The 11,602-nt window shown below is 40.3% G+C and overlaps 1 protein-coding gene across 9 annotated transcripts in view; it reads left to right on the top strand.

The window, feature by feature from the left end:
* Positions 1 to 613: 613 nt before the first annotated feature.
* The window catches only part of Naglu (N-acetyl-alpha-glucosaminidase), a 306,046-nt gene continuing 295,057 nt past the window's right edge, over positions 614 to 11,602 (top strand). For 4 of the 9 annotated variants that reach the window (XM_067145900.2, XM_067145906.2, XM_067145903.2 and 1 more), the window contains exons 1-2: positions 617 to 831; positions 953 to 1,113. In XM_067145900.2, coding sequence (XP_067002001.2) covers positions 765 to 831; positions 953 to 1,113 — 228 coding nt within the window. In that variant the 5' untranslated portion in view covers positions 617 to 764. Of the gene's footprint in view, positions 832 to 952; positions 1,114 to 11,602 lie in introns of all 9 variants that reach the window. The other 5 variants (XM_067145908.2, XM_067145902.2, XR_010859862.2 and 2 more) reach the window with 4 other exon arrangements.

The following is an 11,602-nucleotide window of genomic DNA, read 5'->3' as shown; positions in this document are numbered from 1 at the left end:
GCAGAAATCAGCCTGGACTTTTACTCAACTGATGCTATGATTGACCGCAGCTGGACCGGTCCAAATAATGGCATGAGAAGTGCTTTGAATAGGCTGGCGGTACATGGGTTTCACCATCGTCTATGCCGGCGATCAGGCTTCCATGAACCATCTCTACATTGTGTGTGTATGTTGTGTGACAAACATTGCGATCGCTATCACTTCAGCAAGTGCAACAAAAGAACAAAATCTTTACTAGAATATGCGAAAGATTAATGTATTTTAATGCACATTTGTGCGCTATTAAATATATTATTATTGTTTTGTCACCATCTAGGAGGCCTGTCGTACTCCATTAGGGTACGGAATGAAAATATTTTTGTGGTTGTTTTGTCCTGCAACAAAAATATAAATACTTTATAAATTGATATTGAACTTGATAGTATACGGGAATTGGTTACCTTTATTTTTGATTCAATGGTTGTCATCCTGTTTTTTGCCCCGGCCAATTAGAATATTTATTAAACTTAAGTGCCGAAAGTCAAAAATAAAAACAAACATACATGAATGGATGTTAACCTTTGATGTTATCAGTTGATTGTCATTAGGGAACGTCAAGGCACTTGGTCACTTCAGTTTGAAATCGCTTATCTTAGTTCACGACCCCATTATCATTCTGAAGAGCTGCGCTTAAATTTAATCCCATGGATGATATATTTTAATGACCAGCGGTAATAACAGTTTCTTAAAAATCATTGTGTAGGTTCTGTTTGATAGTGTCCAGCATGTGGGAAATATTGCCGAAGTATATTCTTCCCATTATTTTTTTCTCCTTTGGTGTTTTATGTAATGGTGAGTAGCAGTACCTTAGTTATAAAAAAATCCGCTGATACAGAACATTAAAATTGCAATAACGACGGTTTCTGATTGGTTTGATTAAAATATTTCATTGTTATTTTGTATATTTCGGCAGATTTTCAGGATACATTAGGCCATTTAAAGTCTCGTGCAGTTCCGGAGGTTCAAGCACTGGCTGCTGAAGGTGTCATCAAGCGTCTTTTACAAAATGATTCATCCCTTTTCCATGTTATAATCGATCCTGACATAGGACCCGAAGGCAGAGAAGCATTTCAGGTATTTCGGCATCATGCTAACAATTATGAAAAATTAGCCTACTCCTTCAGTAAGTGACATATTATCTAGTATAAAATATATCCATAGTGCGCCAGTCTGAGTAACTCAGGCGGCAGAGCGCTGGCCTTCTGAGCTCAAGTTAGCGGGTTCGCTTCCGGTTCAGTTCGGTGGTATTTGAATGTGCTCAAATACCCCAGCCTTCTGAACTGCGGGACTAAATTCTGGTACCTTGGCATTTTCGAAAAACGTAATAGTAGGCAGTCTGTATGTACAACCAGTAACATTGATTATTATCCATTGTACTGATTTAGTCTATAATTTTGAAACGCTGAATAGAAACATAAAGTCATTAAATGCAATAGGAAGTTGTGATCTTCACCTGAGCTGGGTTTGTGGTATGGCTTCTATGCCCAACGTGGCTTTCTAGAAATCTGTGTCAGTATATTTACTGGCATAATGAAGAATTCTTTTGGGGGAATATGTCAATGCCATGGCATTTCATCTGATATATTATTGTGAGAAGTCGGGCTGAGTAGCTCAGATGGTAGAGCGCTGACCTTCTGAGCTCAAGTTCGCAGGTTCAAACCTGGCTGAGTGTGGTGGTATTTGAAGGTGCTCATATATGTCAGCCTCATTTCAGTAGATTTACTGACACTCAAAAGAACCCCTGCGAGACAACATCCCAGCATTTTGGCTTCTCTGAAAGCTGTAGATGTGCGTAGTTTGTGGGGTATAAAACCAATAACATTATTATTACCGTAGCATTTATCAACAGTTAAAGCGGAAGGATTTTGACTCTTCAAAGAACGAGGTTGCTCTAAGAAGAAAGCAAACGCCTATATGAGATACAGAACAGTAAGACTACTTGGGATTTGTACATCTAATACCATTGGGATCATTAGAGAATATAGCTATCTAAGGGAAGTTTTATAGAAATGGTGAAACAAGAAGTGTGGCAGTAAAAAGTAGTTTCATGCTCAGTGCAGCCCCATGGTTGTCAACTGTCTCACAGTGTGTGGGGCACTGGGAATTATAATGATTTTTTCAATGTATATTATTCACCCCAGAATGTCACTTCGTATCTGATGAGCCTCCTCTGCGAACCATGTGACCTTGCGCGGTGGGGAGGCTTGCGTGTCCCAATGATGCAGATAGCTGAGTCGCAGGTGCAACCATATCGGATGGGTATCTGTTGAGATATCAGACTAACGAATGGTTCATCGAAAGGGGGGTAGCAGCCTTTCGGTACTTGCAAGGGCGTCAGTCTAGATGATTGACTGATACGGCCTTGTAATAATACTCAACATGGCTTAGCTGTGTTGATACTGCTACACGGCTGAAAGCAACGAGAAACTACAGCCGAAACTAACTCCCAAGGACATGCAGCTCTCTCTCTGTATGAATGATGTACTGATGATGGCTTCCTCCTGGGTAAAATATTCCGGAGGTAAACTAGTCCCCCATTCGGATCTCCGGGTGGGGACTACACGAGAGGGGGCGATCATCAGGAAGATGGATACTGACATTCTGCGAGTCAGAGCGTGGAATGTTAGAAGTTTAAATTGTTGTGGTAGGTTAGAGAATCTGAAAAGGGAGATGGAAAGGCTAAAGTTAGATGTAGTTGGTATAAGTGAAGTATGTTGGCAGGAAGAACAAGGTTTTTTGGTCAGGCAACTACCGAATTATCAACACAAAATCAAACAGGGGAAATGCAGGAGTTGGTTTAATAATGAATAAGAAAATAGGGCAGCGGGTAAGCTACTACGACCAGCATAGTGAAAGAATTATTGTCGTAAAGATAGACACCAAACCAATGCCCACCACAATAGTGCAGGTCTATATGCCTACTAGTTCAGCGGATGATGAAGAAATCGAAAAAATATATGAGGAGATAGAAGATTTAATACAATATGTAGAAGGTGACAAGAATCTAATTGTGATGGGAGACTGGAATGCAGTGGTAGGCCAAGGAAGAGAAGGTAGTACAGTAGGAGAATTTGGATTGGGACAAAGGAACGAAAGAGGAAGTCGGCTGGTTGAATTCTGCACTGATCATAATTTAGTCCTTGCCAATACTTGGTTCAAATGCCACAAACGGCGGCTGTATACGTGGACGAGACCTGGAGACACTGGAAGGTATCAAATAGACTTCATTATTATTAGGCAGAGATTCAGAAACCAGGTGTTGGATTGCAAAACTTTTCCAGGAGCAGACGTGGACTCTGATCACAACTTGTTGGTAATGAAATGCCATCTGAAGTTGAAGAAATTGAAGAAAGGAAAAAATGCAAAAAGATGGGATCTAGACAAGTTGAAAGAAAAGAATGTGAGGGATTGTTTCAAGGAACATGTTGCACAAGGACTAAATGAAAAGGCTGAAGGAAACACTATAGAGGAAGAGTGGAGTCATGAAAAATGAAGTCAGTAGGACTGCTGAAGAAATGTTAGGAAGGAAGAAAAGATCAACTAAGAATCAGTGGATAACTCAGGAGATACTAGGCCTGATTGATGAACGACGAAAATACAAGAATGCTAGAAATGAAGAGGGCAGAAAAGAATACAGGCGATTAAAGAATGAAGTGGATAGAAAGTGCAAGGTAGCTAAGGAAGAATGGCTGAAGGAAAAGTGCAAGGATGTCGACGGCTGTATGGTCCTGGGAAAGGTAGATGCTGCATACAGGAAAATCAAGGAAACCTTTGGAGAAAGGAAATCTAGGTGTATGAATATTATGAGCTCAGATGGAAAGCCACTTCTAGGGAAAGAGGACAAAGCAGAAAGATGGCAGGAGTATATCCAACAGTTGTATGAAGGTAGTGATGTAGATAGTTTGGTTCTGGAACATGAAGAGGCTGTTAATGCTGATGAAATGGGAGACCCAATTTTGAGGTCAGAGTTTGACAGAGCTGTGAGTGACCTCAATAGGAACAAGGCACCTGGAATTGATGACATTCCCTCTGAATTACTGACTGCCTTAGGAGAAACCAGCAAGGCAAGGTTATTTCATTTAGTGTGCAAGATGTATGAGACAGGAGAAGTCCCATCCGATTTTCGGAAGAATGTTGTCCTATTCCCAAGAAAGCCGGTGCTGACAGGTGTGAAAACTACTGCACCATTAGTTTAGTATCTTATGCCTGCAAAATTTTAACACGTATTATTTACAGAAGAATGGAAAAACAAGTTAAAGCTGAGTTGGGAGAAGATCAATTTGGCTTCAGAAGAAATGTAGGAAAACGTGAAACAATCCTGACTTTACGTCTGATCTTAGAGGATCGAATCAAGAAGGACAAGCCCACGTACATGGCATTCATAGATCTAGAAAAGGCATTCGATAATGTTGATTGGACCAAGCTATTTATGATTCTGAAGATGATAGGGATCAGATACCGAGGACGAAGAATTATCTACAATCTGTATAAAAATCAGTCTGCAGTGATAAGAATCGAGGGCTCTGAAAAAGAAGCAGCAATCCAGAAAGGAGTGAGGCAAGGCTGCAGTTTGTCCCCTCTCCTTTTCAATGTTTACATAGAACAGGCAGTAAAGGAAATCAAAGAGAAATTTGGAAATTTGAGATTTGCCGATGACATTGTTATTTTATCTGAGACTGCAGAAGATCTCGAGAAGTCACTGAATGGTATGGATGAAGTCTTGGGTAAGAAGTACAAGATGAAAATAAATAAGTCCAAAACAAAAGTAATGGAGTGCAGTCGAACGAAGGCAGGTGATGCAGGAAATATTAGATTAGGAAATGATGATGCTTGTTGTTTTAAGGGGCCTAACATCGAAGGTCATCGGCCCGATTAGGAAAATGAAGTCTTAAAGGAACTAGATAAATATCGTTACTTGGGTAGTAAAATAACTAACGATGGCAGAAGTAAGGAGGACGTAAAATGCAGACTAGCACAAGCAAGGAAGAGCTTTCTTAAGAAAAGAAATTTGCTCACTTCAAACATTGATATCAGAATTAGAAAGATGTTTTTGAAGACTTTCGTGTGGAGCGTGGCATTGTATGGAAGAGAAACATGGACGATAACTAGCTCAGAAAGAAAGAGAATAGAAGCTTTTGAAATGTGGTGTTACAGAAGAATGTTGAAGGTGAGGTGGATAGATCGAATCACAAATGAAGAGATACTGAATCGAGTTGGTGAGAGGAGATAGATTTAGCTAAATTTGATGAGAAGAAGAGATAGAATGATAGGACACATCTTAAGACACCCAGGACTTGTTCCGTTGGTTTTTGAAGGAAATGTAGGTGGTAAGAATGGTAGGGGTAGACCAAGGTATGAATATGACAAGCAGATTAGAGCAGATGTAGGATGCAATAGTTACGTAGAAATGAAAAGGTTAGCACAGGATAGGGTGTCACGGAGAGCTGCACCAAACCAGTCTATGGACTGATGACTCGAACAACAACATCTGATGAGATGTGTATGGCATTCAGAGGGCTCCAAGTTTGCTTCACAACGTGAAGATAATTACATTGAATCCATCACGATGCCTCTCTTCTCTTGATTATAAGCAAGAAAGGAACAAAAAAGTGATGAATTGTGCCATATATAAAGAGGCAGGATCGTGAATGGGATCATATAATCAATCACCACTGATCTGTATTTAGGGCAGTCACCCAGGTGGCAGATTCTTTATCTGCTGTTTACCTAATCTTTTCTTAAATAATTGCAAGGAATTTGGAAATTTATTGAACATCGTCCTTGATAAATTCTTCCAATCCCTAACTCCCCTTCCTACAAACAAATGTTTGCCCCAGTTTGTCCTCTTGAATTTCAACTTTATCTTCATATTCTGATTTTTCCTACTTTTAAAACACCACTCAGACTTATTCGTCTACTCTCCATTGACAGCTTGGAACATACCACTTACTTGAGCAGTTCGTCTCCTTTCTCCTAAGTCTTCACATCCCAAACTTCGCAACATTTTCGTAATGTTACTCTTTTGCCAGAAATCACCCAGAAAAAATCAAGTTGCATTTCTTTGGTTTTCTTCCAGTTCTCGAATCAAGTAATCCTGGTGAGGTCCCATACACTGGAACCATACTCAAGTTGGGGTCTTACCAGAGACTTATATGCCCTCTCGTTTACATCATCATCATCATCATCATCATCATCATCATCATCGTTTCCCATTTTCCAGCTGTAGCCGGGTAGGGGCAAATATCGTTCCTCTCCACTTTCTTCAGTCTTTCCACCACTCCTCCTCCAACACTGTGTCCCAGTCCAGGTTTCTTTCTAAAGGATGATTAATTTGAAAGTACAGAGCGGAGTGCTAAAGATTAGGTGCGCTGGGAAGCGGAGACAGCAAGTGCAGTGCCCGCCATGACAAGCAGGCATAGTCGGCTCAAAGAAGCGGCATGATTAGGCCTATAGAAACTAAACGAAACTGAACTCGCCGGCTACATAGATTCTCTGGACAAATAAGTAAATGAATAAACAAATAAATAAATCAACTAGGAAATTAAACTGAATACGCCAGTGATAAATAAATATATAAACAAATAAATAAATCAACTAGGAAATTAAACTGAACTCACCAGTATTTACAGACAATGCTGAAAGTGATCTCCTTCGCTGCAATGCAAGCTTCACATCTTGTAATGAGATTTCGAAACACAGTTTGTAGTTCATGGACACCGATAGAACGCACAAGGTTCCTAATTTCAGTTTTTAATTCTTCTGCAGTTCGAGGATTATTCCTGTAAATTTTTCCAAGATTTCCCCATAGATAAAAATCACATGTGCTTAAATCAGGCGAACGAGGGGCCATAAGCCTTTACTGATGATCTGATCATCGAACATTTCCCGTAACCGTCGCATAGAGCTAAGCGCCGTATGGGCCGTTGCACTATCCTGCTGGAAATAGCCATACCTTTTCTCTTCTTCAGTCAGTTCAGCAAAAAATTGTTCCAGAATGTTGTGAATATAACGGTCAGAAGTAATCGTGTCCTGAAAAAGTATCGGACCGATAATTCGTCGGGCACTGATAGCGCACCACACACCCACCTTCACATTGTGCAGAGGTCTCTGCTGTAAAATGTGCGGGTTGTCTGTATCCCAGATTCTATTGTTCTGTGAATTGACATATCCACTCAAATGAAACCAGGCTTCGTCGCTCATAAAAAGAAAGTTTGGATCCACAATACCGTCGTGGACACTATTTATTAGCCAAGTGCAAAATCGTATTCTTTCATTGAAATCTGTAGGCAGTATGTTATGGACTGAATGAGTCCGATAAGATCGTAAACGTAACAATTTTGTTGCATTACGTGCTGAAGAAAGTGAAATACCACTTTCCTGAGCTAATCTCCGAAGCGACTTATGTGGACTGACCTGGAGTCTTGCCTGTATATCTTCTAACCTCTCTTGTGTGGGAGTTGTTCTCCTTCGCTTCTTTTTCTTATTGCTTACGGAACCAGTACTACGCCACTTGTAAACGAGCTGATGCACGTAACGTTTTGATGGTACTGTCGCACCGGAAAATTGTCTACGGAATTTTCGAAGGCACCTTTTAATTGGTTTCTTCTTCTTGTGCAAATAACACTCGACCAAAAATATTCTTTGCTCTATAGTGTATTTAACCATCGTGATAATAACCTCGGAACGCACCTTAAAAGTCCAATATTTTCTAACTGAGGGACAGAGGGACAGAGTGCTAAACAGCTGCGCATTGCAGTGAACACTCCTTATCTCGCCGTGTTGACAGAAGCCATATGGCGCTCGCTCGGGACTTCCCACAGCATGCGAGAAGAAGTCGGAACACTTAAATGATTCTCCCTGTATAATACTGCGTTGGATTGTGTCCTTCCATCTCAATCGTGGTCGTCCATGGCCTCTCCTTCCTTGCATTTGCATTTCCATCACCTTTTTTTGGCATTCTTTTGTCACTCATTCGCTTTATGTGCCCAAACCATCTTAGTCGGCTCTTCTCTATTCTATCATTCATTTTTTCCACTCCAATTTCTTCCAGGATTTTCTCATTCCTTATTTTGTCTCTTCTACTCTTCTGTATCATACTCCTCAAGAACTTCATTTTGGCTGCCTGTATTCAACTCTCATCCTTCTTTATCATCCAAGTTTCTGCTTCGTAAGTTGTTATGGGTACATAATACATCTTGTACATAGTTTCCTTTGCTTCCATTGGCACATTTTTGTCCCATAACATGTTTCTTACACTATGATAGAACCTGCTTCCAGCTTGAATCCTCTTACTAATCTCAGCTTCCTGTCGAACATTCTCCATTAATTCATTCCCCAGGTATTTGAACGTCTCCACTACTTCCAGGGGCTTGTCTGCAAGTCTAATCTGACCTTTCCCTTCTTTCTCCCCTCTAGTCATAACAAGAGTTTTACTCTTATGTACACTTATTTTCAATCCACATTCTTCGATCTTCCCACTCACCAAATCCAACTGTTCTTGATCCTTCATGTCCTCATCTCCTCAAATCACAATATCATCTGGAAATAACATGATGTTAATTTCTCTTCCTCCATATGTTGCTTTTGCTGTTCTCATAATGTCATCCATTACTGTTGTAAGCAGGTTTGGCGATAGAACACTTTCCTGTCTCAGCCCACTAGTTATTTTGAACCAATTTGTCCTGCCAACTTGTGTTTGCACGCAACTACAAAATTCCTTGTACATTGCCGTGATCATTTTTATTAATCCCTGTCCAGTTCCTTTTTTGCACCAGACTGTCCCAAACTTTATTTCTGGGGACACTGTCATATGCCTTTTCAATGTCAATGAATGTCTTCACCATATCATTCCTGGACTCCCATTGCTTTTCCATTAGTTGTCTCATAATGAAAATGGGCTCTATTGTTGACCTTCCACTTCTGAAACCAAACTGATTTTCCTGTATCTGATTCTCAACCTAATCCTAATTTCCAGTATCCTTTCCATTATCTTAGCAACATGGGATATTAGAGTAACTTCCCTGTAGTTCTTCAATACTTTCTTATCTCCTTTCTTGAAAATTGGGATGATTATTCCTTTTTGCCAAACCTCAGGGTCCTCCTTATTCTCCCAGACAGTCCTAAGAACTTGATATGTCCACTGCAGGCCTACAGCTATAGCTGCCTTTATCATCTCTGCTGAAATTTCATCTATTCCAGCAGTTTTTTCATTCTTCATCTTTTTTTTTTTTACTTCTATTTCAGTTTCATTCATTGTAATTTCTTTATCTATTTCTTCATCAGCTAATTGCCTTTTCTGGTTGTCCATTGAATGACTGTCATCAGGTCTTATGTTCAGCAAATTCTGAAAATACTCTCTCCATCTGTTTCTTATTTCTTCTGGCTTTGTTAATATTATGCCGCCTTCATCCTTCACAAATCTGGTGTTTACTTGATCTCTCTCTTTGTTTCTTACAATACCATACAGTAATTTCTTGCAGCCCTGCATATCATCTCTGAATTTCAGTGTGAATAAGGCCCAGCCATTCCTCTTTTCTTCCTCCACTACTTTCTTGGTCAAATTCTTTGCCTCCACATATTTTCTTCTACTTTCTTCTACTTTCTTCGGTCTTAGATGTTTTCCATGCTTTCCAGTAAGGAACTTTCACTGTATCAATGTTGGGCTCCATGGCTAAATGGTTAGTGTGCTGGCCTTTGGTCACAGGTGTCCCGTGTTCAATTACCTGCAGGGCTGGGTGTGGGTGATTTCTACATCATCATTTCATCCACATCACGACGCGCACATCGCCTATGGGTGTCAAATCAAAAAACCGGCATTTGGTGAGCCAAAAAAGAGCCTCAGCAGCTACAAGAGCAATTTCAGCCAGCTCTGTCCTTAGCTACAGCTGTAGTCCCTATAGTGAAGATGAAAAGCTACAACCTGTTTTCCAGTCTTTGACCGTGTCAGGGATATAATGAATGAATCATATATAGGCTATTAGTACGATGGGGACACCACTCCCAAAGTGATTTTATTAATGACTGATAGATGCTATGAAATGGTAATGGAGTGTTGCTGGAATGAAAGATGACAGGGAAAACCGGAGTACCCGGAGAATAACCTGTCCCACCTCCGCTTTGACCAGCACAAATCTCACATGGAGTGACGGGGATTTGAATCACGGTATCCAGCGGTGAGGCCGACATGCTGCCGTCTGAGCCACGGAGGCTCTATATCCTATAGTATCTTTGCAAAAATAGAAGGAGTTAAAGCACGCTTCCGTAACAATGCACTGGGGGTGGGGAACCAATTGTTCTTGCCATCTACTGAACAATATGCAATGAAATGGCATATGGCTTTTAGTGCCGGGTGTGTCGGAGGACAAGTTCGGCTTGCCAGGTTCAGGTCTTTTGAATAGACGCCTGTTGGCGACCTGTGCGTCGTAATGAGGATGAAGTGATGATGAATATGACAGATACACCCAGCCCCTATGCCAGCGGAATTAACCAGTTGTGGTTAAAATTCCTGACGACGCCGGGAATAGAACCCAGGGCCCCTGCGACCAGAGACCAGCACGCTAACAATTGGAGAGAAGAGTGGCTAAGAGTAAAGAGATAGACATAGACTTCTACGCTACAAGCGCCATGTTATAAAGAAACTGGATGAAGAAAAGTCACAAACATGTGACCCGATATGCCATCTATGGCTTTCATCACAAAATATGTGCAACCAAATTGTATCACAGTCCTAGCAAAAATTCTATATGTGAACTTTGTAATCAAGAATGGGACAGATATCACTTAAAAATGTGCACAAAACAAGAACAGTGTCATTAACACATTATAGTAAGATGTAATAAGTATTCTGTAGATGTTATTATCTCTTTGATCTTTTGGCTCAGATAGAGGAGGGGACTAATACTAAAGAAGTATTAAAATTTACCTATGACAGCAATGACATTTACAGTAAGATACAAAAGTTGAAAACTAGAAAGGCAGCTGGAATTGATAAGGTTTCGGGGGATATACTAAAGACAATGGGTTGGGATATAGTACCATATCTGAAGTACTTGTTTGATTATTGTTTGCATGAAGGAACTTTACCAAATGAATGGAGAGTTGATATAGTAGCCCCTGTATATAAAGGAAAGGGTGATAGACATAAAGCTGAAAATTACAGGCCATTCAGTTTGACATGTGTTGCATGTAAGCTTCGGGAAAGCATTCTTTCTGATTATATAAGACATGTTTGCAAAATTAATAACTAGTTTGATAGAAGGCAGTTTGGGTTTAGGAAAGGTTATTCCACTGAAGCCCAACTTATAGGATTCCAGCAAAATATAGCAGAAATCCTGTCTAAGGCATTGATAGGGTAGATCATGGGAGACTACTGGCAAAAATGAGTGCAGTTGGACTTAACAAAAGAGTGACTGAATGGGTGGCTCTGTTTCTAGAAAATATAACTCAGAGAATTAGAGTAGGTGAAGCTTTATCTGTCCCTGTAATAATTAAGAGAGGAATTCCTGAAGGCACTATTATTGGACCATTATGTTTCCTTATATGTAATCAGTGATATGTGTAAAGA

The sequence above is a fragment of the Anabrus simplex genome, chromosome 4, assembly GCF_040414725.1.
Source record: "Anabrus simplex isolate iqAnaSimp1 chromosome 4, ASM4041472v1, whole genome shotgun sequence".
In the NCBI taxonomy this organism is placed as follows: domain Eukaryota; kingdom Metazoa; phylum Arthropoda; class Insecta; order Orthoptera; family Tettigoniidae; genus Anabrus; species Anabrus simplex.
This window is presented reverse-complemented; position numbering and strand designations above follow the sequence as displayed.